The sequence below is a fragment of the Leopardus geoffroyi genome, chromosome A2 (genome assembly GCF_018350155.1).
Source record: "Leopardus geoffroyi isolate Oge1 chromosome A2, O.geoffroyi_Oge1_pat1.0, whole genome shotgun sequence".
Taxonomy (NCBI): Eukaryota; Metazoa; Chordata; class Mammalia; order Carnivora; family Felidae; genus Leopardus; species Leopardus geoffroyi.
The window spans coordinates 40,183,284-40,209,691 of record NC_059331.1 but is presented as its reverse complement, the minus strand read 5'-3'; the positions used below and the strand labels follow the sequence as shown (position 1 = coordinate 40,209,691).

Below are 26,408 nucleotides of genomic sequence, written 5' to 3'. Positions count from 1 at the left end.
ATCAATTTCAAAGCTTCAAGACTATTTGTTCTTTGGCTTCCCTTGGTGAGGATGTCAAGATGATATTTTTCTTTAGGAAACCTAACATGTTTTCTAGCTTTTTGTTATTAGCCTTTCTCTGCTCAACATGCCTCTCTGGCATTTCTCATTAGTGCGGCCAACCTGGCGACAGGAGGCCGCCCTGCTCTGACCCCAGTCAATAGACACAGAGCAAAACAGGGTCTCACTCTCCCAGTACTCGAGGCCTTACCACAAGAGAAAACTTCCGAGACAAAGCAAAGTTTGCTCTGCAAAGTCACACATGTACCTAGACTGAGGGCAAGAGGTAGTTCCAAGGCTCTTCTTGTGTACTGGTAAAAAATCATTACTTGTTCCTCACTGTAGGAAAAGTCAAATAAACAAGGATCCAGATATACAACAAAATACTGTTCAGCCACCAGAAGAGAAGAGGTAAGAATGTTTGAGTCCTGACCTGGAATGATGCTGACAATATGGTTTTAAGGGGGGAAAAGCAAGTTCCAGAACAACACATAGAGAATAACTTTGATTTTGTAAAAGAAACACACTTGAATCCAGGCACATACAATTGCATGTGTTAAACATGTAGATGTTTAATTTTTTTTCAGTGCCAAAAGGTGACTTTATTAAAGCACAGGGATAGGACCCATGGGCAGGAATAGCTCCCCAAACATGCAGATGTTTATATATACAAATACACATGTACACACATATACATATACTCACACAGATACATACATACACACACACACACACATCTGCACATGAAAAAATATGGAAAAATAACTCAAAATCGTTAACTCTGATAGTATCTTATGTGAGACTGAGGGTAGCAAGGACTTGTACCTTTTAATTCATAACATCTGTATCATTTGAATTTATTTTAATGAACATCTATTACTTGTCATTCAAAAAACATATATAAATAGATTTTTTTAAAAAGCTACCTGTCCCCCAAATAAGAACAATATTAACGACACCAGAGGCTCAAGCCCTGGGCTTCAAGGGCATCATCACATAGAACCCTTACAGTATCTCTGTAAGGCAAGTGTAATGATCCCCGCATTATAAGTAAGAACAGTAAGGCTGACAGTCAAGAGTTTATGGCCACACAGCTGAGTCCACAGCAGAAATACATTAGCAACCAGGATATGCATTTCCCAAAATGCAGCCTGTCTGCACTCAGGAATATGGTGCTGCCATTTACACACATTCACCTGCTTCTCAAACTCGGGCTTCAGAGAGTCTTCTGTGAAGATGTGGAACTGGATCTTCCTGTGGCTAAAGAGTACAGCTGATTTGAGCATGACCAGTGTCTCCTCCAGCCGATTGCCACAGGCCACCACGGCCAAGTGGATCCAGAGCTCTGGAGGCAGCACAGCCTGGAAACTCCTGAGTTCTCCAGGCCTCCTAGGAAGAGGAAAAACAAGTTAAAGCTATTACTAAACTCAAAAAAAAAAAAAACAAAACAAAAAAACAAAACAAAACAACCCAGCTAGTGAATAGTTGGAACATTTCAAAACATGAACAGGCACAATCTGTTATATTTTATAAAGTGATAAGCATTTTGACAATTCTTCCTGCTTAGAGAAAAATACCATTTATTCCCATATTTATCCTGGCAATAGCAGCATGAGTCACTGTTTGGCCTGCCTTAGGTGTCTGAGACTTTTTCTGCCCCACTCAGCTGTCGAGTGCCTGCTGCCTGCCGAATGGCCCATGTTTGGAAATAGCATTGCTAAGCTTCAACAGCTGACACAGGGGTTGTGGTGCTCACATTCAGAGAGGCCACGCAAATTAGATTTGAACGCAACATGAACAAGACAAGGGTGGGTCGTGGCTTTCCCATGTGAAACGAGCAACATGATACTTCCATCATCTGGATGGTTTTAGGTTGCGGTGGAATGCATGACCACCGCACCAAAGGAAAACCATGCGAGTCCAGGAGGTGAGCAAAGAAAAGAACATATGTGCCTCCATCACATCCTCGGAAAGTCTTGAAGAAACAGGTGTTAATCCTAACTGTCTCGCTCAAGATTCCTGAGGTGGTAGACTTGAAATTCAGCCTCCAGCATGTAAGTCATATTAATGAGAAACAGGCAGGAGAGGAGGCAGGTTGAGCTGAAAATTACCAAGGTATCAGATACTGAGTCAACAGCTGAGAGGGGAATAGGGTCCAAGAGTCCAGAATCATCATCCAGCTATTTCCTTGTAATAAAAGATTTGTTCCAGACAAGGAGACGCAGCCAAGCCTCAAACACACCACTGAGAGACATTCGCAGGCAAGTTGGAAGGAGTTGGCCTGGAAAAGGTGCCCTGAGACAAATGAAACTAATTTACTTGCACAAAAGAGTTGGAGGCCAGGGAAACTTGGACGAGGAATGCTACCTTCCTTCCAAAAGCTTCGAGTCCAATCAGTGCACTGCTCCATTATCCACTGCTCTGCTGAATAATGGAAGTCTTGCTCCAGATTTCTTTCATCAAGAGGAGAGGTGAAGATGTGGGTGGGGCACTCCAGACAGCTTTCCAATTCAGTTACTTACGAGCATGCTCAGGGGAAGCTCAACGAAGTCCAGATGCCGAGAGACACTCAGATTCCATGGACTTCAGGGATCACAGGAAGACACTAGAGATGTCCTAAGCATCTCCCAATGTTGTCCTCTTCTCTTCATCCTCCTCCTGCTACCTGATGAGGCCACCATCTTCTCTCACTTCGATTGCTCTGTCAGCTCCCTAGATGGTCCACCTGCCTCCAATCTTATCCTTAACTCCCACCCTCTGATTTCTTCTTGTTGGCACCAGAGTGAAGTTCTTCTAAAATGCAATTAGTATTGTGTTATTCTTTTGATTAAAATAAGGTAAGGGCTCCTGACTGCCCTCAAGATTGAGTCCAAAGTGATGATCATGGCTCCTATTTACATCTCTAGCAACTGCCTCCAGCACCTCCAGCCTCGGTGGACAGCCCTTCATAACCGTGGCCACAGTCACATATTCATACTTTCCATCCATTTTCACTTCTGGTCAGCAGACTGCTGAGTTGTCTCCAGGTCTTGGCACATGTATTCTCTCTCTCTCTTTCTCTGTGTGTGTGTCTCTCAGAAATTTTCCCCTCTGCTCCTTTTCTTGCTAACTTCAGACCATTTATTAACCAACAAATCTATACTGAGTACCTACCATGCGCCAGGCACTGTTTTAGGTACCAGGAAGACAGCAGTGAACAAAACGGACATAGATGCCTGCCCTTGAAGAAATTACATTGTCAACGTGGTAGGGGAAAGACAAAGAAGGAAGTAGCACTCAAAGCAAATAGTAACTAAATAGCTTATATAGAAAGTTATCTGGCTATAAGGACCATGAAGGAGGTATACCCTTGAACAGGGAGGGATACAGGAGTGGCCGATGGGCTGGTAGATATTTTTATGCAGTGCAAAGCTGGGAACGTCCTCACTAAGATGGTGAGATCTGACGACAACTTGAAGGAGGTGAGGATGTGAGTCATGGGCATTTCTGGGTGAGGAGCACTCCAGGCAGAGGAGACAGTGAGAGCAAAGGTACAAAATCAGGAGCATGTCTGGTAAATTCAAGGACCCCTGCCGTAAGGACTCTGATGTCTTCCCTTCCTGAGCCCTGTGGGTGGGTTTTCATACCTACTATTAAAGTCAGCTCCCAATTAACTTATGTAAAAGGATCAGAAGGCTGTGTCACAGATAATGCTAAAATCACAGTCAGTTACAAATCATGCAAAAGACTGGCCAAAATATGCTAGTGATAAGATTCAATGCAAACTCGTTTCCTTGAAATTATGCTCCACATTTAGGAGCACAGGTATCATCCAAAGGTTCGAAAACAGTCAATGTAATAGCATAGCTACCTTAAATATGAAATACTGCCCCGTTCCAAATAACTCTGTCCAGTTTAGCTTTACATATTGAGCTTCTGCTTGAACAAAGGCTTTGACATTAGTAATCAGGGAAATACAAATGTAAACAATAAAGCAATTCCATTTTATTTTCAGATTGGCAAAAATTAAGGAATAAAATAAACGTTGGATCATCCAAGCTTCAGAGTGGATGAGTGTGGGGGACAGCTCAGAAAGAACCAGGGGCAGTATAAGTTGACCCAAACATTTTGGACAACCATTTGGGAATGTCTAGGAGGAATGAAGATGCACATACACCCTCCAGCCCTGTAGTCCTACACCTACACATGTAACCTAAAGAAATCTTTTACATTTACACAAGACCCATTCAACAATGTTCACAGCAGCCCGGTTTGTAATAGTGAAAAACTAAAAATAACGTTGCTGTCCATGCAAAGGAGAACATGAATATATGTAATGTGTTTAAGAGGAATACTACATAGCAGTGAAAATGAACAAACCAGAATGTCACATATCCACATAAGGCCAAAGAGGAAAAAAGCAACTTTCAAAAGAATAATACCTTAGATGAAGCTTGAAAGCAAGCAAAGTAGCACTCTGTGTTGTTCACAGACTCGTGTAGTAAAAGTAAACATACGGGAGGATGATAAACATCAGATGCAGGATGGTGGTTATCTCTGGGGATTTAAATTTTTTTAAGTTTATTTCTTCATTCTGAGAGTGAGAGAGAGAAAGCAAGAGCAGGGGAAGAGCAGAGAGAGGGAGAGAGAGAATGCCAAGCGGGCTCCAGGCTGTCAGTGCAGAGCCCAACATGGGGCTCAACCATACAATGACTTCAGCAGGTATCAAGAGTCAGATGCTCTACCGACTGAGCCGCCCAGGTGCCCCTAAATTTTTACCTCTTAAGATGAGTGCTAGGTACACAGAAATTCATTATGTTATTATCTGTATTATTTTGTATGTCCAAACTATTTGACAATTTTTTTTAATGTTTATTATTTTTGAGAGACAGGGAGAGATAGAGCGCGAGCAGGGGAGGGGCACAGAGAGAGAGAGAGAGAGAGAGACAGAATCCAAAGCAGGCTCCAGGATCTGAGCTGTCAGCACAGAGCCCGACATAGGGCTCAAACTCACGAACAGTGAGATCATGACCCAGGCCGAAGTCAGACACTTAAACAACTGAGCCAGGTGTCCAGACAATTTTTTTTTTTTTAATTAAAAAAAGCTTGCCCTCCTCTGTAGCCTACAAGCTACTCTCTGCAGACTTCCATGATTTGGGACTGCACAGTACAAAAAGCAGGGGCTAGGGACTGCAATCTTTCTTGGTGTCTGGTGACAGGTATTAAAAAAGAAAAATAAAGGCCTCTCCTGGTGGCAGGTCAAGTATCAGTGGTTGGGATTTAACGAGACCTTTGCTGCCCCCACTCTCTTACTTCTCACATTACATTAAAAATCTCAGGCTTCAGGTAGTAAGCATTTCTGTCATGTGATCACAATGAATAGCCAAGTTTAAGGGCACTGAAATGGTGTGCCTTTCACCAGCTCCTACCAATGACGCACTCAGCACCTCTCCGATGTCACTTGAGACCTTTGAGGATCAAGCAAGTCCAGTCTATGAACCTAAAACTCCTTAACGCCTTGAATTACAGAGTTTGGGCAGGGAATGGGTGATAGAGAACTGGAACACTGTTCTGACGGATGGCTAACTATGTTCTTATTTATACTTTATAAAAGGAGACTGGAGTAGACACTTGCTGTCCAGGATTTTGAGGAACTTCCAGCTAAGGCGGCGGGAACTGATGGTACCCATCTTGGCCACCACACTGGTAGAACCTGAATGGGAGTCAACACAGTAGAAAGCAGAGCCAAAAGGTGATGGGGGTGGGGTGGGGTCACATGTCTGCTGGCATTACTTGAATACTTGCCTCCAGGTGCCCCTGACCATAACTGGATACAGTTCGATTCTTAAGCCAATACATTTCCTTTTACTTAAGCCACATGGAAACAAACTTACGGTATAGCAATCACAAAAGAGTCCTAATGCGGGGCTTAAAAATGTTTCCAACCCCCTTTGACTGGCGCCACCTCTCTCATATTCTCACCTTGAGTCAGCTTTGGAAATGCTCACTGAATCCATTTCTTCCTTGTTGCTCAGTGCTAGGGCCCTGATCCAAAGGCTCATCCTTCTTACAGTTTTATAGCTGGAAGAGATACCAATTAGCATCTAGCGCAGGGGATTCCCTACCCAACTGCACATTATAGTCATGCTAGGTGCCTGTTAATATGCAAACCTCCACACCACAGAGATTCCGAATCAGTGGGGCTTGAGAGAGATCCTGGAGCTTGCTTATTAACACAGTTGTACCACAACCACCCATAGTTCAGCTATAGCCAAGAACTAAAGATCTGAGCTGACCTGTCACCTCCCCTTTCTCTCCCAAACTCTCCCTCCAGGCCCTCAGGAAAACCCACTCTATGCTCAGCTTTTCCTCAGGGAATTCTCTTCGCATCTTGACTTAATGAAAACATGGCCGCTTTGTGAGGATGCCACCCCCCCCCCCCAGCAGAACCCCCAAGTGGAGGCTGCTCTTCCTCCCCTGCCCTGGGAGCCCCCGGGGCAATAAGAGGACTGGTGTCCTCCTTGTTTCTCACTGCTACACCCAGACATGGCAAGTGTCTTCAGAGTGAAGTCTGTGGATGAAAATTCTTCTACCTTCTCTTTCTTGCTGGCATCTCCCAGCTTCCTGAGACTTAGCTCCTCACTCACAGAATTCCTCCCCCCACCAATCCCTGCTAGCATTCTTGAGGACTTCACCCACTGTTCAGAAGATGCTCAGGCCTCCTGACCCTTGTGTTTCATGACCTCTGCACCCACCACCTTTCCTTCTTTCTACCTGAGACACCCAGTGCTATGCTCACATCCTGGACCTTTACAACAAACTGTGTCCTCCGCCTGGAATATTCTTCCCTTTGCACAGATCCTCCTTTTCTTTTAAACAGCAGGATGAGCTTCCCTGACCACCTCATCAAAGGAACACCCTCCCTTTTATTCTCTGTCACGGTTTTTGCTTATTTTCTTCCAAAATCTTATCTCAGCTGGTGGTTACAAATCCTTTCCTTTTAATTTATATCAAGGGCACATTATATACCATCAAAATAAGGCCATGTAAGTAAACAAAAGATATCTGTCTTTAAAAAAATGATCAGAATAGGGATGCCTGAGTGGCTCAGTCGATTAAGTGTCCGAATTCAGCTCAGGTCATGATCTCGCAGTTCATGGGTTTGAGACCCACGTCGGGCACTGTGCTGACAGCTCAGAGGCTAGAGCTTGCTTCCAGCTCTGTGTCTCCCTCTCTCTCTGCCCCTCCCCTGTTCGTGCTCTGTGTCTCTCAAAAATAAATAAAAATTTAAAAAATAAAAAAGATCAGGGCACCTGGGTGGCGCAGTCGGTTAAGCGTCCGACTTCAGCCAGGTCACGATCTCGCGGTCCGTGAGTTCGAGCCCCGCGTCAGGCTCTGGGCTGATGGCTCGGAGCCTGGGGCCTGCTTCCGATTCTGTGTCTCCCTCTCTCTCTGCCCCTCCCCCGTTCATGCTCTGTCTCTCTCTGTCTCAAAAATAAATAAACATTAAAAAAAAACAGATAATAAAAAAAATAAAAAAGATCAGAAAAAAATACACAATGTACACTTCCAACTAAAAAATATAAAACATATGTGTTGAAATATTAAAGTTGGTAAATGAAAAAGGATCTTGCCCTATATGACTACTTTTTACATGTTATATCCTGGTCTTTATTCCACTGAATACATATTTTTACAGCTATATTAATAGTATGCATTCAATTTTTTTTTGTTTTCAATTTTATATTCTGTTTCTCATCTGATTTTCATTCTTCTTGTCACTTTCTAAGTCTTTAGAACCATCATTTTCACTACCTCTCTACTATTCCCTCCAACTAAAACACCATAGCTTATCAGCATTTCCCTTTTGTTGGGTGTTTCCAACTGTTCTGTCGTATTTAAAAAAAAAGTCTGACACTAAACATGTGTGTGCCAACAGACTGTTCTCTTCTTTTCATTATGTCCTTTGACCACATTCCCAGCAATGACATTAGTGGGTCATCATCCTATCAAGAATGTAGTAACCTTGACAGTTTCTCAAATTTACCCAAGAGTTATTATAAAACACCATACCATGAGAAAAAACAACCCCCCCAAAACGTAACAAACACGATCCCCTACACCTCTGAGTATTTGTATGACATAATCATGGAGCCGACTGTGGAAACACGATGAGATGGGTTTGCATACGGCATCTGTGCCTCCAAATTCCGCATGTTCTAGAGGGTGATGCGTCAGTTACAATTATCATTAAGACACCGCATCAAATCACTCTGAGTCTCTGAGTGAGAAAGCTATTCCACTTCCGGTTCTTTCTTAACAATGTCAATGAGAGAGTCTCAACTTGGTGCTAACATGTCTTGAACAGCTTTCTAATGTTGCCTAATCCTCCCTTTCAACTAAAAAGACAGCAGAACTCAGATACAGAAGCTTCAACGGCCAAGTTAGAAATGCGCAAGGTTGTTTCATCTTCTCAGTGTCTCCTTTGATGATTATTTCTTATTTACGTTACTGCCGACAATCCATGGCTGCGATAGAAAAGTTTCCCCTAAAATAAATACGCTAAGAGTGTGCCTGGGCGGTTCAGTCAGTTAAGCGCTCAACTCTTGATTTTGGCTCAGGTCATGATCTCACCGATGGTGAGCCTCACACTGGGTTCTGCCCTGAGGGCGGGGCCTGCTTAAGATTCTCTCTCTGCCCCTCCCCCACCTCTCTCTCAAAAATAAATGAATAAACTTAGAATGTGCAGAAATTAGAACCCTCACGCACTGCTAGTGGGGCTGTAAAATGGTGCAGCCACTTTGGAAAACAGTTCCCCAGGGCTGCAGAAGGCTAAACGCAGAGCCACCATGTGACCTGACAATTCCAGTCCTACGTATCTACCCTAGAGAAATGAAAACATACATCCACACGCAAACTTGTATACAAGGGTTCACAGCAGCATTATTCATAATAGCCAAAGAGTCTAACCCAAAAGTCCACCAACTGATGAACGGCCAAACAGAAGGTGGCATATCCATAAAATGGAAAATGATTTGCCAATTAAAGGAATGAAGTGGTGACGTAACTATAGCATGGGTGAACCTTAAACAAGTGTGAACCTTGAGGAAATACAGCAGACCGCATATTGATGATTCCATACACAGGAAAAGTCCACGAGAGGAAAATCCATAGAGACATAAAGCAGATTAGTGGTTACCAGGGACTAGGGGAAGAGGCGAATGTGGACTGATTGCTTACTGGGTGCAGGGTTTCTTCTTTGGGTGAAGAACATATTCCGAAATTAGATGTGGTCGTGGTTGCACGACTCTGCAAATAAACTAAAAACCACTGTCTTGTACACCTTGAAAGGGTATTTGGATTGTATCGCTATCAAGCTATTAATTAAGTAAATAAATCACTGATGTTTAATGACAATTTTTTTTTTAATTTTTTTTTTAACGTTTATTTATTTTTGAGACAGAGAGAGACAGAGTATGAACGGGGGAGGGGCAGAGAGAGGGAGACACAGAATCCGAAACAGGCTCCGGGCTCTGAGCTGTCAGCACGGAGCCCGACGCGGGGCTCGAACCCACGGACCGTGAGATCATGACCTGAGCCGAAGTCGGCCGCTTAACCGACTGAGCCACCCAGGCACCCCGACAATTTTTTTTTTTAATGTTTCAGGTTAGCAATGGTAGTAGAGCCATATTGTAAGAATGATGGCTCTGATGCGGGATTGCCTGCAGTTTGGAAAACACTGCCTCAACTGTCCTGGCTCAACCCCTCCCTGTACAAACAAAAAATGATATTCAGAGAAGGCTCAGAGGGAGAGCTGCCTCACCAGCTCCACACTGTCCGACACGAGGCGTCTCCTTAATCGTTAAAAGTCTCAGGAGTGTGACTTAATTAAACTTCAATTTCTGGAGTGTATAAATAATGAAATACGGCACTTATGTGTAGCGCTATTTACTTTGTAGCCTATTACTGCAAAACACACTGAATTATTAAAGCAAGTAATTGGTTGCACTCAGACCCTCTTTCCTGCTGTCTCTTGCTACCTCTCTTACCAGGGCTTCTCCTGAACTGACAAGCTAAATTAACTCAGATAAACCTGATGCTGTGATACAGACAAGCTGTGGAAGCTTCGCAGAAAATCCTAGTTCTTTAAAATACAGTCTGGGGCAAAGGGGTGCCTCATCGATTGGGCATCCAACTTCTGCTCACATCATGAGCAGGTTTGTGGGTTCGAGCCTCTTGTTGGGCTTGGTGCTGACAGCTCAGAGCCTGGAGCCTGCTTTGGATTCTGTGTCTCCCTCTCTCTCTGCCTCTCCCTCATTGACATTCTGTCTCTGTCTCTCAAAAATAAGTAAATAAATAAACATTAGAAAGAAAAAAAATTTTAAATACAGTCTAAAACCGTGCTGTTGGTAACTTGTTTTAAGAGGGAAGGAAATATAGAAATATTTTTTGGGGGGGGGAAGGGCAGAAGATGAATTTGAAGAAATCACATCTAGGGGAAGAATAGATTCCCTCCCAAGCGGAATCCTTCCAGATGAAACCATAGCTATTTGGAACCTGCAGAAGGCCTGCAGATGAGGCCAGAGTGGCAGTTTAGAAGTGGAAACACCTCGATTCAGCCCCTGGAAGGAGTCTGGTAATGGGTAATTATATCCACGTTACATGTTGGCAGTGAGAGGCACTAATAAAGTTCCCTGCAAACCACAGGTCTGGGAACACGTTGGTCCCCTGACAAAAAATTTCCCTGCTGGAGCTGTGAGTACAGCCTTCACTTAGAAACCCAGACATGACGCTGAGGACCGTGCTAACAGTTAAATCACTTTTAATGACCCATGGTTTGGAGTTAAATCAAGTATCATTAATCTTCCACGATAGGCAGAGAAGCTGACGTTTGCCTTGAAGCCATGCTATTACACGAATAGTGTGTACACAGTGCCAAAAAACTGCTGGGGGGAGGGCAGTGCATAATACAATTATTTGATAAGTATGCTCAATTATGAACAGCATATTTTTAGTTTGGATCACGGTATCTAAAATATGGCTGTGCTCCTAAACAAAGTCTAGGTCCAATACATAGGAGATGTTCAAAGCCTGAAGTTGTCAATCTTATCTATATGTCTATATGTGTGCGTGTCTGCTTTTAGAAACTCTTGGACACATATACCTCCTTTATGGTGAGTAAGTGGCAGTGCAAGGATTCAGACTCAGGAAGCTGGACTTTGAAAAGCTGGAGCTTTTTTTTTTTTTTTTGAGATTCTCTCAAAAAATTATTTAATCATTATGCTCTATTTGGAACTATACACCAGTGATCTAGAAAAGGAGCCTGCTCCAGGCAAATAAACCCTTTATCTGTACTCAGGGCTCGACACTCAGTGAACTGAGCTTGGATAGGATTTTAGACCCCATCCATGCACAGCCCCCCCGGGCAGGATGCTCAATGCACACCTTTACCAACTCTGCCTTCATAACCCATGCATCCGCCATTACCTGACATCATGCACAAATGTATTTATACATATTCCTCTCCCTCTAAATCTGTGATACTGCCTGGACTAATTCTCATTTCATTTGTTCCCCTTATGATTGTTTCTGACACACAGGAGATTCTATTTCTCCACCTCCCTCTTTTCAAATTAAGCTGTTATTGAGATGGCAGAATATGAACTAGCAGAGCTAGTTTGAGATAAATAAATGGCTGGTGACATACGAGGGAAAAGAATGAGGATTACATATTCTGCAAATGGACACTTCTAGCCCATTTCCGAAAAAAGAACATGAAACACCAACTTAAGGGGAGAAATGGTCTCTCCATTTAATTTCCATCCTCCTAGGCCTCAGGCCAATAAGGGATTTTTAATTTTTATAATTTATATATTTTAACTTATTTTGTAAGTTATAAAAGGAATGCAAACATTCATCACAGAAAAAATTTTAAATACAGACAAGCCAAAGGGGGGGGGGGCACCATAATTCCAATTCCATAACCACTGTTAACATACAATGGAATAACCTTCCAGAGTTATATTCAATATATGTGAATGTGTATATACAACTATGTAAATACATTAAAACATTTTTAAGGGATAATTTTTATAGCCTATTTTTCCCTTACAAATACGAAAAATCTTTGAAAATAAAGAGAGACTTTATCAAAGGATCTTCTTCAAAGGGATTCTAGAAAGCAATCGAGTAGTTCACATTGCAAGATCTGTTCCCAAGGACAGCATGGTGATAAGCAGTTTGACTTCAAAAGCACATGGGCCTGGCTTTAAATTCTTGGCTGCTCCATCTCAGGCAAATGCTTTAACCACCTCTAACCCTCAATTTCCACATCTGTAAAATGGGCATACTGATTATAGTGGACATCTGCTTCTGGTTTTGGTGTTTCTTACTAGCATCCATTTCCAAGAGTTTCTTTCTGATAAGAGCACCTTAATTGTCTTTTGGGGAAACCATTCCTTTTCTGCTCTCAGTCCATGAGGTTTGGAGGGGCTGATTCATCCACTCCCTAGGCAATGACATCAACAATCAGATATGCATGGGATCCATATCAGGTCAATAGAGGCAACTCTGGGACTCTCGTTGGACGAAGTTTTTCCCTTGGCAGTGACTGAAGGAGGAAAAGGTAAGCCCAGACCTGCTGGAATTCTCCAATGGAGAAACCCACGTGAGTGTGTGGCCACAGAGAAGGCAGCAGAGATTGAAGACAGAGGCAAGATGGCTAGAAATCGGGGATACACCTGTAACCTTTGCACTTTACAGCTGTTGAGTTTTTTTTTTTTAAGTTTAAGAGAGTTTATTTATTTTTTTTGACAGAGAGAAAGAATGTGAGTGGGGGAGGGTTGGCCGGAGGGAGGGAGGGGGAGAGAGAGAGAGAGGGAGAGAGAGAATGAATGAATCTCAAGCAGGCTCCAAGCTCCGTGCAGAGCCTGACTTGGGGCTCAAACCCACGACCCTGAGACCATGACCTGATCAGAAATCAAGAGTCAGATGCTCAAGTGACTGAGCCACCCAAGGCACCCATGCACTGATCCAGTAAACCCCCTTTTATGACTAAGTGGTATAAGCTGATGAGCTGAGACTCTAACTCTTGCAACAGAAAGTGTTCTGACCTATCCAGTAATAGTACCTCGTAGGCTTTTAGGAAGGTGAAATGAAATAATGCGTGGAAGTGCTTCATACAGCAGCATGGCATATTTTAAGGCTTCAGTAAATATTAGTTATTACCATCATCGTTATTATTAAATAACTTGAAATGTATAGGAAGCCTTTATTTTTCTCTATTTCAAATCCATGATAAAAACAGGCTAGGCAGAGCAGTAAAAAGCATGTTACTTCAAGTATCAGTACTCTATCTTATTGCAGATCAGATTTGAAGTTTTTGTACACTTTTTAAACTCTAAATGTTTCTTCTAAAATGCCAATTTCCAATGTATTTCCAACTTCTCTTGTGTTTCTTCTAAGCCAGCAATTTGGGGGCCCATGGGTAGTTCAGTCAGACTCTTGATTTCCACTCAGGTCATGATCAGAAGGTCGTGGGATTGAGCCCTGTGTCGAGCTCCAAGCTAAGCATGGAGCCTGCTTGAGAGTCCCTCTCTCTCTAAAAAGGAAAAAAAAAAATAATAATAATAAGGCAGGAATTCCTAACAACCCATTCTCCCTGAGGGGTAAAATCTGATACTCGAACATCAGAGCTTGTTACTTTAAGGCTGGCAGCCAGACGGCTGAGGTCCTTGTGAGTCTCACAAAACTGGAGGGAGGAAAATGCAGAGCCTTTTCAAGCTCAACTGGAGAGGCAGGCCCCTTCAATAGCAGCGACCGTGGACAAAATTCTGCATTTGGGTGCCCTGAGAACAACCTCCTAATTTCCATGCACATGAACGTGAACGCTTCACTCACCCTCCACTTTTCTGAGCTGGCAAACAACAGCTCCCTGCCCTTGAGGAGACATCAAAGCTACAGAGAGCCACTATTCCAGGCTTGACACTCTCCAGATCAACAGCCCAACTGCCCGAGAGGCAGTCAAAATGATCCTCCCTAATCTACTCCTTCAGCTTCTATTGAGGATCAGAAGACTGGGGTTGGTGTACTATTTTTTTTTTATGTTTATTTATGAGAGAGAGAGAGAGAGAGAGAGAGAGAGAGAGAATGAACATGAGCAGAGGAGAGGCAGAGACAGGGGGACAGAGGATCCAGGACTCGAACTCACGAACCACAAGATCGTGACCTGAGCCGAAAGCAGATGCTTAACCAATTGAGCCACGCAGGTGCCCCTGTATTATTTATCACATATGAAAGCTGAGTCTTGATTTCCTCAATTCATAATCCAAGAAAAGCCTGCCCTAATCTGCATCTGAGTCCTAGCTCCCGTTTGCTGAGAGTTTCTTGCGTGCTACATACTGTGCCAGCATTCTACCTGCGATAGTTCATTTCATCATTGAACTTAGGAGAAAGCCATGATTTGCCAAGGAGGAATAATTCAAAGTTAGACTGCCAGTGAGCTGGGTCTAGTTAAGATTCAGTTCCTGACTAATAAACAACAGTGGATAATAACGGTACTTGGAACAATGAGTCACTTGTTGAGCGGCCACCATGAGCTAGCCCTGTGCTAGGTACTTTATGTACATTATTATTATCATTTTACCTCTTTGGACTTCAGTTTCCTTCCCTGTGAAAAGGGGTCGTGTTCTCCATTGTCTCTTACTTAACGTAAAGCTTGGATTCTAAATTGTACCGTGATGAATTTCTACTAGACCATTTCAGTCTGTCTGTTGCCAAAAGAGGTTGGGGGGGGGGGCATGGGCAAACATCAAAACATCACCTTCATATATATCAAAGTCACTCTTTGCTGGCACAAAATCAAGGAGTCCCAATAAAGGCATCAAGTCAAGAAATTCCTCTTTCCAGGGGCAATTTTTAGAATTTCATGATCCGGAATAAATCAAGTGCTGGGGAAGATTTGGAAAGGAACACAAAAGGAATTTCCTCTTCAACAGAAATCTCTCATTTTCTCTTTTCTAAGAAATATTTTAAATGGTAGTAAAATATATAACATATATAATTCTTTTATTTTCTTGCAGTGAGATAATGTGAAGGGAGGTATCTCCAAAGGGAAAAACAAAATCCGTTGTCAAATTTTCTTCCAAAGAATCTCATCTGTGAATGTGTATGGGGATAAGAGTCACTATAGCTACTATTTACTGAACTTAGTGAAGGTGTTAAAAGCAGTAGCTACGTATCAAAATTAGTCAGAACTCCTTGGTGGTAAGTGACAGAAACTCAATTCATGGATTCTAGGAAAGGGATGAAACAACATGGCCAGCAAGGGGCAGAAGCTGGCCTTGGGAACAACATTAGGCCTCGCCCCCTACCCCCATTGCTCTGTGTAGTTTCTCACTCGAGTTCATGTACTCTCAGTGCACACCAGCTTTCTCCACATGGCAGAAACATGGCTGTCAATCCTGAATTTCATACCTTAGTCTTAGCCACTAGAAACAGTTTGCCATTATACTGTCTCTGCTCCAATTTTTTAAATCCCTAAGAAAGGGTCTAATTTGGCCCAAGAACCTATCTCTGAATCACCTGCCAACTGGGACAAGGTTGAAGGCACAAAATGGTTGCTCTATGGTGTGGTGGACATTTATATCCTATGTGCTCCCTGCAACCGTTCCCCTTTCTCTCCATCAACAGCAGCAGATTTTGATCTAAAGAACCATCTGGTTTGGGCAAGATGACTTTGGATAAAAATGCCAGAAACCTCAACTCCAAAGTATGTAACTAGAGGGCCCAAGACAGTGCAGGAGTCAGGATTCACTGATTCTTGGACTCAGCGATGTCCTCAAGGATCCATATTCTCCTTTCTATTCTACTGCTCACAGTGATGGCTTCATCCTAAAGGTGCTTCTACAAGAATTATGGTAGTAACTAGGACTATTCATTTCCTTGTCCATATCTAGCACATGGAGTCTTTCATCTAATAATATAAAATATGTCTGCCGATTTGGTCAACTTGGGTCAGGTAACACCTGTGGACCAATAACCATTGCCAAGAAATGAATTTATTGAATGTTTCAGTCCTAGATACATGCAGTTCATACCATGAAAGTGGTGGGGCCTGGCGTAGACCATCTCCTGGAGGTATGTGTGGTCCACCCACAAACTGCAAGCGGAGGGAGGAATATAGGTTGGAGCCAATCATAAGATCTACCATATCACCTTCCCCAGGTGGTTTGGGTGGTCATGGCCTCATCTCTAACTCAGGCGTTGGGTTTTGCTCGGTTTCAGTCAAGTAGTCAATCCTATCCTACCCCTCCACTCCTTTCCAGTCCCTCCTCCATACCACAGGCATTTAAGCCAATCAAAGTCAATGAGATGCAAAAAAACTGGGGCTTGAGGAACCAAAAAAATTCTCTCTCCCTAACAGGTAAGGGAAGGAAGCTATAATGGTCCAGGTAGTAATGTTTAGCTTAACACAGAGACGGTTACATATGGAAATATATATATATGTGTAAATAAGTAGGCTAGTATTAACACATACATGTTTTACTCTGTCAGCTGTGAGGGTCTAAAAGAAATGGTATCCCAGGAGCAACTAGCATGACTCATACCCAGATCTTGGTTTCGAATACCAGGCTCCAATAAGAGGAATCAGGGCCCTTTGAAGAAATGGCTGATTCAAAAAATGAAGCAGAAAAATATACAAGACGAGCCTGGGGCATCCTGTAGGGCCAGAGAATAAGGAAATGCTCAAAAAACTAGAAATGAAAACAAAAACCAAAAACACACCGATGGGATTATGTCAAAGAAGAACAGAGGCCAACTGTAAGAGCTCCTGATGGCCAATAAAGAAACAATTCCAGCAACAAAATAGTCCTACTGGCTTGTAACTCAAAGTATAAAACAAATATCCACAGGCTCATAGTGATATAATGACTAAATACATTAATAAATGGAGGAGAAGAATCAAATCTCCCCTGCAGGACAATTTCAAATAATTTATATAGATACTCTACCTTCAAGGAGGGAGAGAGAGCATCGCTTCCCACTCTTCAGGTGTGTGGGCTGTGCAGAAACTTCCTTCTAAATTTCACAGTATGGAAAGGGAGTGGGGGGAAGGGCAAGCTGCCAGTAGAAAAACCTGAACAAACAAACACCACCTGTCCCAGGTGATGAAGGCCGATAATAGCAGTCATAAATCATGTCGATAGCGTATACACTTGATATGATGTGATGGAAATGGTACTTTACCTCTCGGCTATCCTCCCAATAACCCATAACTTAGTACTATAATGAGTAAAGCATTAGACACATTCCAATAGTGGGGCATCCTACAAAATATCTGACCTCGTCAAAACTCTCAAGGTCACCAAAAACAAGGAAAGTCTGACAAACTGCCACAATAAAGAGGAGCCTAAGGACATATGACAACTACATGTCATGTGCTATCCTGGCTGGGATCCTGGAACAGAAAAGGGACATTCTATAAAAACTAAGGAAATGTAAAAAAAAAAAAAAAATGAAACACTAGTAATAATGTATACTATTAATTCATTAATTATAATATACTACTGTAAGGTTTTAATGATGGAGGAAACTGGGTGCAGGGTATTGGGAAACCCTGTACTACTTTCTCAGTTTTTCTAAAAATCCCAAACTGCTCTAACAATTAACATCTACTGGAGAGCCCATGTGGCTCAGTTGGTTAAATGTCCAACTCTTGATTTCTGCTCAGGTCATGATCTCAGGGTTCATGGGTTTGAGCCCTGCATAGGGCTCTGCACTGACAGCATGGAGCCTGCTTGGGATTTCTCTCTCCCTCTCTGCCCCTCCCCTGCTCATGCTCTCTCTCTGTCTCAAAAATGAGTAAAAACATTAAAAAGAAATAAATAAACTTAAAAAAAATTTTTTTAAGAAAAAAGAACACCTCTCTTTTAAAGATTTTATAATTAAAGATCTTTATAATTAAAGATCCTCACTATGCTTCTCATTGTTCTTCAATACGAGATTATCTTGAACATTATTAAATATGTAATTTACTCATATAAGTAAAATCTTAGCATAGTGCTGGCACAAGGTGGGTGCTGAATTCATTCATTAGGTCATTTGACAAATATGTATTGAGTACCTGCTAGGAGATCAGTCTGTTCTAGGTGGCAAGGTGCAGTGATTAATAAGACATGAAGTGTACATTGTAGGGAAGGAGCAAATAAAATAGAATGTTCATATAATAACGCAAGCTATAAAACAACAACAACACGAACCAGGGTAAGGGTGTAGAGAATGGTGGGAAGGGTCCTTTTTTCTAGAGCAGCTGGGAAGACCCGTCTGAGAAGAAAACACGAAAGCAGGGGCGCCTGGGTGGCGCAGTCGGTTAAGCGTCCGACTTCAGCCAGGTCACGATCTCGCGGTCCGTGAGTTCGAGCCCCGCGTCGGGCTCTGGGCTGATGGCTCAGAGTCTGGAGCCTATTTCCGATTCTGTGTCTCCCTCTCTCTCTGCCCCTCCCCCGTTCATGCTCTGTCTCTCTCTGTCCCCAAAATAAATAAACGTTGAAAAAAAAAATTAAAAAAAAAAAAAAAAAAAAAAGAAAACACGAAAGCATAGTTTGAAAGAAGGGAGCTAGCAACCCAAGGATGTGAGCAAAGAATATTCCAGCACAGAGAACAAGTAAAAAGTGCTGAGGCAGGAATGAGCTGAGGGTATCTGAAGGCTAGTGTAGCTAAAGCAGAGTGGTAGAAAATGATGTCAGAGACCTAAATGGGGCTGAAATCAGACAAGGGCTTGAAGGCCGGACCAAGAAACTGAATTTTCTCATGGTGACAAGAAGTCTGTCACTGAAGGGCTTTCACCAGCAAAGACCTGATGTGGTCTGCCATCTTTAACATTATCCCAGCAGCTGTACAGAAAACAAACCGTAGAGGGTGCTAGAGTGGAGGGATGCCAACCGGATCCTGTGCTGCTGTGGAGGTCCACGTGTAAAAGATGGTGGTTAGAAGCCAGTGGTAAGCATGGCAGCAGTAGAAAAGGTGAGAGTGGGGGTATTTTTTTTTTTTTTTTTTACTTTTTTTGCGGAGGGGGGGGGGTTATTTAGTTTGAGAGAAAGAATGCGTGTGCACAAGTGGGGGAGGAGGAGGGGGAGAGAATCCCAAGCGGGCTCTGCACTTTCAGCACAGAGCCCAACATGGGGTTCCATCTCACGAATCATGAGATCATGACCTGAGCCCAAATCAAGAGTTGGACACTTAACTGACTGAGCCCACCCAGGTGCCCCAAAAGGGGGCATATATTTTGAGATTGAACCAGAATGGCTTGCTGATCGATACAAGGCCGAATCATGGACCAATCCACAAAAAATGAATGTGAACAGAATCAAGACTCAGCAGTAGAGAATATCACAGACAGTACCTTCAACGTGTCGTGGGGCTACCAGACAATTATAGGATCACCGCAGTGTTGGCATTTTGCTCTGTAACACCATGCTGCTTAAGTGAGACCTTTATTCAGGCTTGAACCCTCTGAGAAGACTTATCTCAGACACCAAAGGGAACCGCAGGAAATGGTGTCTCTTGACAAGCGAGTAAACACGCTTCCTCTCACTGGGGCAGCCGGGGCGGCTGCCAAGTGTAACGTGTTTCTCTATTGTCTCCCCGCCCCCATCCCTCCCAAACTCTGGGAGGGCACCAACTCCTTTCACCACTGTACAATGAGTGCCTGGTCCAGAATATACGTGCAATAAACATTTGCTGAATGCAGAATAAAATGGCAGGGGACCTCTGCAGAGTTTAGAATAGTGTAGAAACCATATTTTAAGAGAGAAAACAGCAATATCCAGGGTAGTACAAGAATAAAAAGAATAAAGTTCAGGAGAGGGTTGAGATTGAGTAATCAGTAGGGGTTCTAGGCTACAGCCAATAAATGAGAAACTGATTTTGCAAGAGACGGCACACAGGGCCTAGCAAGAGCCATTGTTGGGATTTCACAGCTAAACTGGATGATCTCATCACGGGATCATCAAATGTCAGAGCTGGAAGAGATCTTGGAAAACTTTTGGATTGATGTGCTCAGTTCACAGATGAGGAAATTAAGGTGAAATGGCTTGGGGACTAGAACCCAATTTTCTGGCCTCGAGATGCCAAATTCTTTTCTACATTGCACTGATTAGCAGTGCTATTCAACTGCCTTTAGCATACGTGGGCTCACAGAGGAGGTTTTCAGAAGCAAACTGGAGAGACAGTCGTCTAAAGTTTACTCTCCAGTAAAATTCTTTTTGGAATTCATTTCCATGAAAACCAAATCATCCCTCATGAGCAACTCTTCCTCTTATCATTCAGTGAAAATAAGGTAGCCCATCGTGATTCTCTTTTGGACATGGCTGCCAGGAAGCTTAAAGCTAAATTTAATACTTAATCCTCATAACAATGGTGGCTCAGTTTTTGACAAACAGTGCTTATTTCCTCCACTTTTTTATGACTTTTCATTTTTTATGATGATTTCAATGGCCTTATTATATATGTTTTTTTTTTACTGAAAGTCATCTCAAATTCTCTATGGAAGTCAGCCAGGTATAAATCACCAATAAACCAAGACAAAAGGAAGATTTCATTTCTCTTGTGTGCTTGGAACTGCTACTTAGATCGTGGTATCCATTTTCAGATCCCACCCCTGACCTAAAAGCTTAGACCTTACCTCCGGGCTTTATATTTATAGAGAGGAGAGGCCACCGCAGGACAGATTGCATACAAATGACTAGTTATAAAATTGTAGGGTCTGTCTGCTAACTAGGCAAGTCCCTGGAAACTTCTCTGAAATGAAAACAAGATGTGGAAGGAGAGGGCTATGTTTCCTGCGCTGACGTGGCAGAACTTCACTTCCAACAGTACCCTGGGGGAGGCAAGGCAGCCGGGTCCACGGATGGTCAGCAGGTGGTGGACTGTATCACATCCAACTGCAAGCTTGCTCTCACTACTCCCCAGGCCCGAGAAATGAGATCACATAACCTTCATCTCTTCTGGATTCTAGCCACATAACGAGATTAAAGCACCCAATTTCTAAAAACACGAGGCTTTCTTTTCCCTCCCTAAAATGAAATTCCTTCTAAACCACAAAAATTTAACCCAAGCAGGATTAGGAAAGCAATAAAGGAGCCCATGCAGAGATCTTTCCTTCTGCTCCCTCAGTGTCTCAGAATCTTCTGTCGCCATTTCTGTCCAGGTAGTAAAAAAAAAAAAAAAAAGTTATTACGTCCCAGAAAATGTCAACTTCTCCAGAGGACACTAGACTTTCATCTTTATGCATTTGAGCTTGAGACTTCTGGTGGCTTTTTTGTTTTCCACTCTGCCCTGAGTTTTTAAATTTTGTTCTATATTCCTATGGTGTTGGCCATGACTTCCATGATGATATAAGAGATATGTTCAAAAAGAAAAATGGCTTTAGGAGCTACTGCTGCTCATGGAAATAGTCCTTTCCTAAAACATCCATCTGGATTCTGTTCATGATCTCTTCCTAGTCAGAGCCAATTTGTTCAGATAGAGACAAGAAGATGCTGTCCCATGTTCCCAATACCTTGAAGAATGAGACCGCTGTAAAAATCTATGATGTTTCTTTAGAAAAATCTCAGAAAAACTTACGAAACACAGGCAAGACTAGTTAGCATAGGACATCAGCATAGCAGGTAAGAATGTACTGGGCCCAGGCTGCCTGAATCTTCATCCTTATCTATCCCACGTGATCTATGAACCTTGAACAGGCGGCTGAACTGTGTGCATTACCTTCCTTAACTGTAAAATGGGGATGATATTAGTGCCTACTTCGTAGAGCAGGCTCTCAAACGCTGGTGTGTGTTAGAAACAATAGGAGGGCTTGTTAGAACACGGATTACTTACCTCATCCCAAGGGGTTCTGATTTCATGGGGCTAGGGTGGGGCCTGAGAATCTGCATTTCTAACAAGGCTCCAGGTGACACGGCTGCTGCTGGTTCAGACTGCACTTTGAGAACCACTGTCATAGGGTTGCCGTGTAGTTGACATGGTTAATATATGCACGGTATATGTCAACAATGACTATCTTTGCCAGGGCACTGTACCTGGCAAAAGGTTATTAGCTATGTTAAATGGTGTCAATTATTATTGATGTAAAAGTTGTCCCATCCACTACAAATCATAGTAAACTTGCAGTTGAACCTTAACACAATACATTCTAAGAAACCTCAGTTCCTAACAGATATAGCCTTAAAGTATGCATACATTCATAAAATGCCGTAAATGGCTCTAACGGCTTAAAAGCGACTCTGTAGATCATTGGGGGTTTTTTTCCCCCTCTAAAACTTGTCACTACCCATCTGTACATTTATTATGAGGCAGAAGAGAAACAAAAGCTGACACAGCTACTTCTTGAGGTTTTGTGTCTTTTCTCTTACAGTAAAAGCGGCAAAACAGATTTAGTCATTACAGCCAAAAAGAATTCTTCAACTCATTTCAAGTAATTAAGGAGCCCAGCACACGCAGACGCAGCAACAGCAGTTACAAACATCACCAGCTTCCAAAGGGCAGAGGAAACAGACTCGCTGCAAGGGGATTGTTAAAAAGCTCTCCACAACAAAGGAAATGAACGCAAATCCCTAACCTGGGGGCGGTCCAGCAACCCTGAGGACAAAGATAAAACGCTCCGATGAAAAGCTGTGGCGGGTTAAACTCCACGCAGAGAAAGAGAATATCAAACATAATGTCAAAGGTTAAGATGTTTTGCTTGTAAGACACTTGGACCGTACTTAAGTCTGAAACACAACGAGGAACAGGGAAACCGTCACTCTATTTTGCCCGTGCCACGCCACGCTCCTTCCAAGAAGAAAACTTTGTAATAAACTTAGGTCGAGTGCCTCTTCTGTTCTAAGCACAGGGCGATTCAAGGTTCAATGAGAGGCAGCTAGTCTTTGGTAAACATCTAACTTTTCCAACTCAATTGCATCTAAGTTTTTGGTATATATATATATATATAAATCCTCCAGTGAAACATGAGAATTAGATAAAGCATTCTTGCATCATGATGGCTTTTGAAAGATTAAACAAAGGGCGCACGTTTGCAAGAATGCAAACACACGCCTTGCCCTGACTGTTAAGAAATGTAATATATAAGCCACCCTCCCTGACACTTCTCTTTCAAAAATGTACGTGATCAACAGCACTGGGCTGTCAACAGGACTCCACGAAGGTGGCTCTTACTTTCCAGCGGAGCAAGAAACAGAAGTGGACAGCCCGCGGGTTAACTTGGGAGTCCATCCCTCCAGCCCAAAGCCTCCCCTGGACTCGGCACCGGCTGAGGGAGTGAGACACGGGTCCCAGAGGGGATTCTGGGGCTGCCACGACTCACCTCGCCAACTTCTCCAGGCTCGCGGCGCCCCGGCGGCCGGCTCGGGGGCGCGGACGCGGGGGCCGGCGCCGCCGAGCGCGCGGACCGGCCCCCGGGAAGGCGCCCGGGCCCGGGAGGCGCGCGGGGGCCGGCGCGGGGTGGCGCTGCGGGGCGGACGCGGGGCGCGCGGGCGGCGCGGGGGGCTCGGCGCGGCCGGCGCGCAGGGACAGCAGCGCGAGCAGCAGCGCGGCCAGCGCGAGCAGGAGCAGCGCCGCCGCCTTGCTGCGGAGCTTCATGGTGCGGCGCGGCGGCGGCGGCCCCCGGGCGGCGCGGCCCCTCTGCGCATCGCTGCGCGCCGGGCGGCTGCGGCGGGGCCAGCGCAGTAGAGCGGGGCGGCTGCCTCCTCTGCCCGCCCGCCGGGGACTGGGGTCCGGGCGGCCGGCCGGCGGGCGGGCGACGAAGGAGGAGGAGGACGAGGAGGGGGCGGGAGGGAAGGAGGAGGCGCGAGCGGGGCTCGAGGAGGAGCGGCCCGCGTCTACCGTACTGTGTGGAGTAGCCGCCCGTCCGCCCACCCGGCAGCAGCCGGGAGACTGGCGCTTCGGCTTCAGGTAGGGCAGCCTCAATCCCTCTTTATTCATTCATTCATTCATTCATTCATTCATTCATTCATTCATTCATTCATTCATTCTTTAATTCATCCTTCCATCTACTCGTCCATCCATCCATCCATTCATTCCCTCCCTAACCATTCCATTTCCTCCCTCATTCGGTCGGTCACTCACTCACTTACCCTCCGGTTGCATCTCATTATTGTATGCATTCTCCCCATCATTTATTTCTATCCGTCTTTCCACACACCCGTGCACCTATTTATACACTTCCATTCAGGCAGGGGCATCTCTGTTCTGTTTACCCAATGCAGGGCCTGGCACTTGGTGGATATCTGTTGGACCAAATCACTCCAGGTCCACGTAGTCTAAAGAAGTCATAGAAAAAATTTCAAAGTCTGGGTTTAAAATCTGATTCAGTCTCCTACTGGCTTAGTGATCCTGAGCAAGTTGCACAATTAGAACCTTCATGTCCTTACATGCAAACTGGGAATGATAATATTGCTCTCCACAGCGGCAGTATTATCATTAAATTTAAAAACACATTCAAAGAAACTAGCACAGTACCTGGCTCACAATAGGTGCCCAATAAAAGCTCTGTGATAATCACTACAATAAAACGTAGCTTATCATAAATATGTAAATGCAAATAGTTTTTCTCTCTGACACAGATTTGAGATAGAGTAATACTTTATCCCCAACTTACAAATAGAGTCTTGTGAGACCTTCACAGCTATAGTCACCAGATTAAGTTTTAGAACTTTCAAACTATTCTTTCAGGGCATCTCCAGTCACAAATCTGAAGCATTAGGACACAAAGTGTTATTATTCACTATGAACTGCCAGCCAATGTTCTATTAACTCTCTTTTCAGCATGGCCAAAGAAGATCAGTTATAACAATGTCTCTGAGTTTCTACCAGATTCCATGTTGACTTATAGATCATTAATTTAAAAAAAAAATTTAATGTTTATTTATTTTTGAGAGAGAGAGACAGAGACAGAGCCTGAGTGGGGGAGGGACAGAGAGGGGGAGAGACAGAATCTGAATCAGGATCCAGGCTTCGAACTGTCAGCACAGAGCCTTATGTGGGGCTCGAACTCACGAGCTGTGAGATCATGACTCGAGCCGAAGTCGGCCGCCCAACCAACTGAGCCACTCAGGCACCCCATAAATCATTTCAAGGTCAATTATATTCCTGGGTAGCCTGGGTTGCTCAGTTAGTTTAACTCCCCACTTCAGCTCAGGTCATGATCTCACGGTTCGTGGGTTCAAGCCCTGCATCGGACTCTGTGCTGACAACTCAGAGCCTGGAGCCTGCTGCTGATTCTGTGTCTCCTTCTCACTCTCTGCCCCTCCCCCACTCACTCTCTGTCTCTCTCAAAAATAAACATTAAAATTTTTTTTCTTAAATTCAATTATATTCTGAATCATTCTTATATTAACATTATATTTTAATTAATTATTTGGGATCCCATTGTATTTAAAATTTTAGGAATGAGAATGTTTACTAACCTGGAAACTCTTCAAAGCAGGCACCACGGAAATGGCAGAGTGCAAGGTCAAGCGTAGGCTACCATTGGTTCTCTATGAGGGTGAGGTACCATTCCAATAGGAGGCATCTGGAAATGTGAAAAGGATGTTTTGGGTTGTCACAATGATTGGCTGGTTCTACTGTCATATGCTAACCCTCTTACAATGCTCAGGACACAATAGCACAACAAGAATTGTCCTGGGCCAAGTGCCGACATGGACGCCTTGCGGAGAAATGCTGAGCTATGCTAAAGCTTGGTGTATAGGCCTTTCAGATTTAGAAATGACCACCGTCATGTTGCTATGTGGCCCAGTGAAGCAAAAACTCCCATACTCTGTCTTACCGCCTCTCTTCTTCCTCAAGGAGGACACATACAACAAGGATAAAATTAGGCATAGGGACAATGAAGTAGCACCTGGGGTTTTAGCCTCAAACACCAAAATGGAACTTGGGATAATTATGCTTGACCAAACAGAGGACTTAATTTTCTTAAACTCTACTGACTTACCTCCTTCTCCTAAATCCATACTCAACTTTTGGATTTCACTGCTCTGATTGGCGGAGAAGTACAACTTCTGACATCATGAAAAAGGGGTTCCAGACTCCATATCTATCTATGGCTCACACAACTTCTCACTTGGATGTTTAATACACAAAATGCTTGTTTATTTGACCCCCACCCTCACTCCTGAAATCTGTTTCTCCTCCTGGAGTTTTGATATCTCTAGACACTTAGTTGCTCAAGCCAGAAATTAGGTGGCAGTCATCCTTGATTTCTCTGTTTCCCTCACCTCCTGCATTAGTTACCTATCATCTATTATTAGTTATTATTATCTGTTGTTCATAACAAACTACTCCCAAATTTGGTAGCATAAGATAATGCACATACTATCTCATCATTTCTGTGT

At 43.6% G+C, this 26,408-nt stretch overlaps 1 protein-coding gene across 1 annotated transcript in view; it reads right to left on the bottom strand.

Moving 5' to 3' along the window:
* GXYLT2 (glucoside xylosyltransferase 2) overlaps window positions 1-23,806 on the bottom strand; it is a 97,473-nt gene extending 73,667 nt beyond the window's left edge. Inside the window, exons 1-2 of the mRNA XM_045493563.1 lie at window positions 23,381-23,806; window positions 1,236-1,428 (exon numbers count right to left, since the gene is read on the bottom strand). Of these exons, the coding sequence (XP_045349519.1) occupies window positions 1,236-1,428; window positions 23,381-23,655 (468 nt within the window). The 5' untranslated portion in view covers window positions 23,656-23,806. The remainder of the gene's footprint in view (window positions 1-1,235; window positions 1,429-23,380) is intronic.
* Between the last annotated feature and the right edge of the window lie 2,602 nt (window positions 23,807-26,408).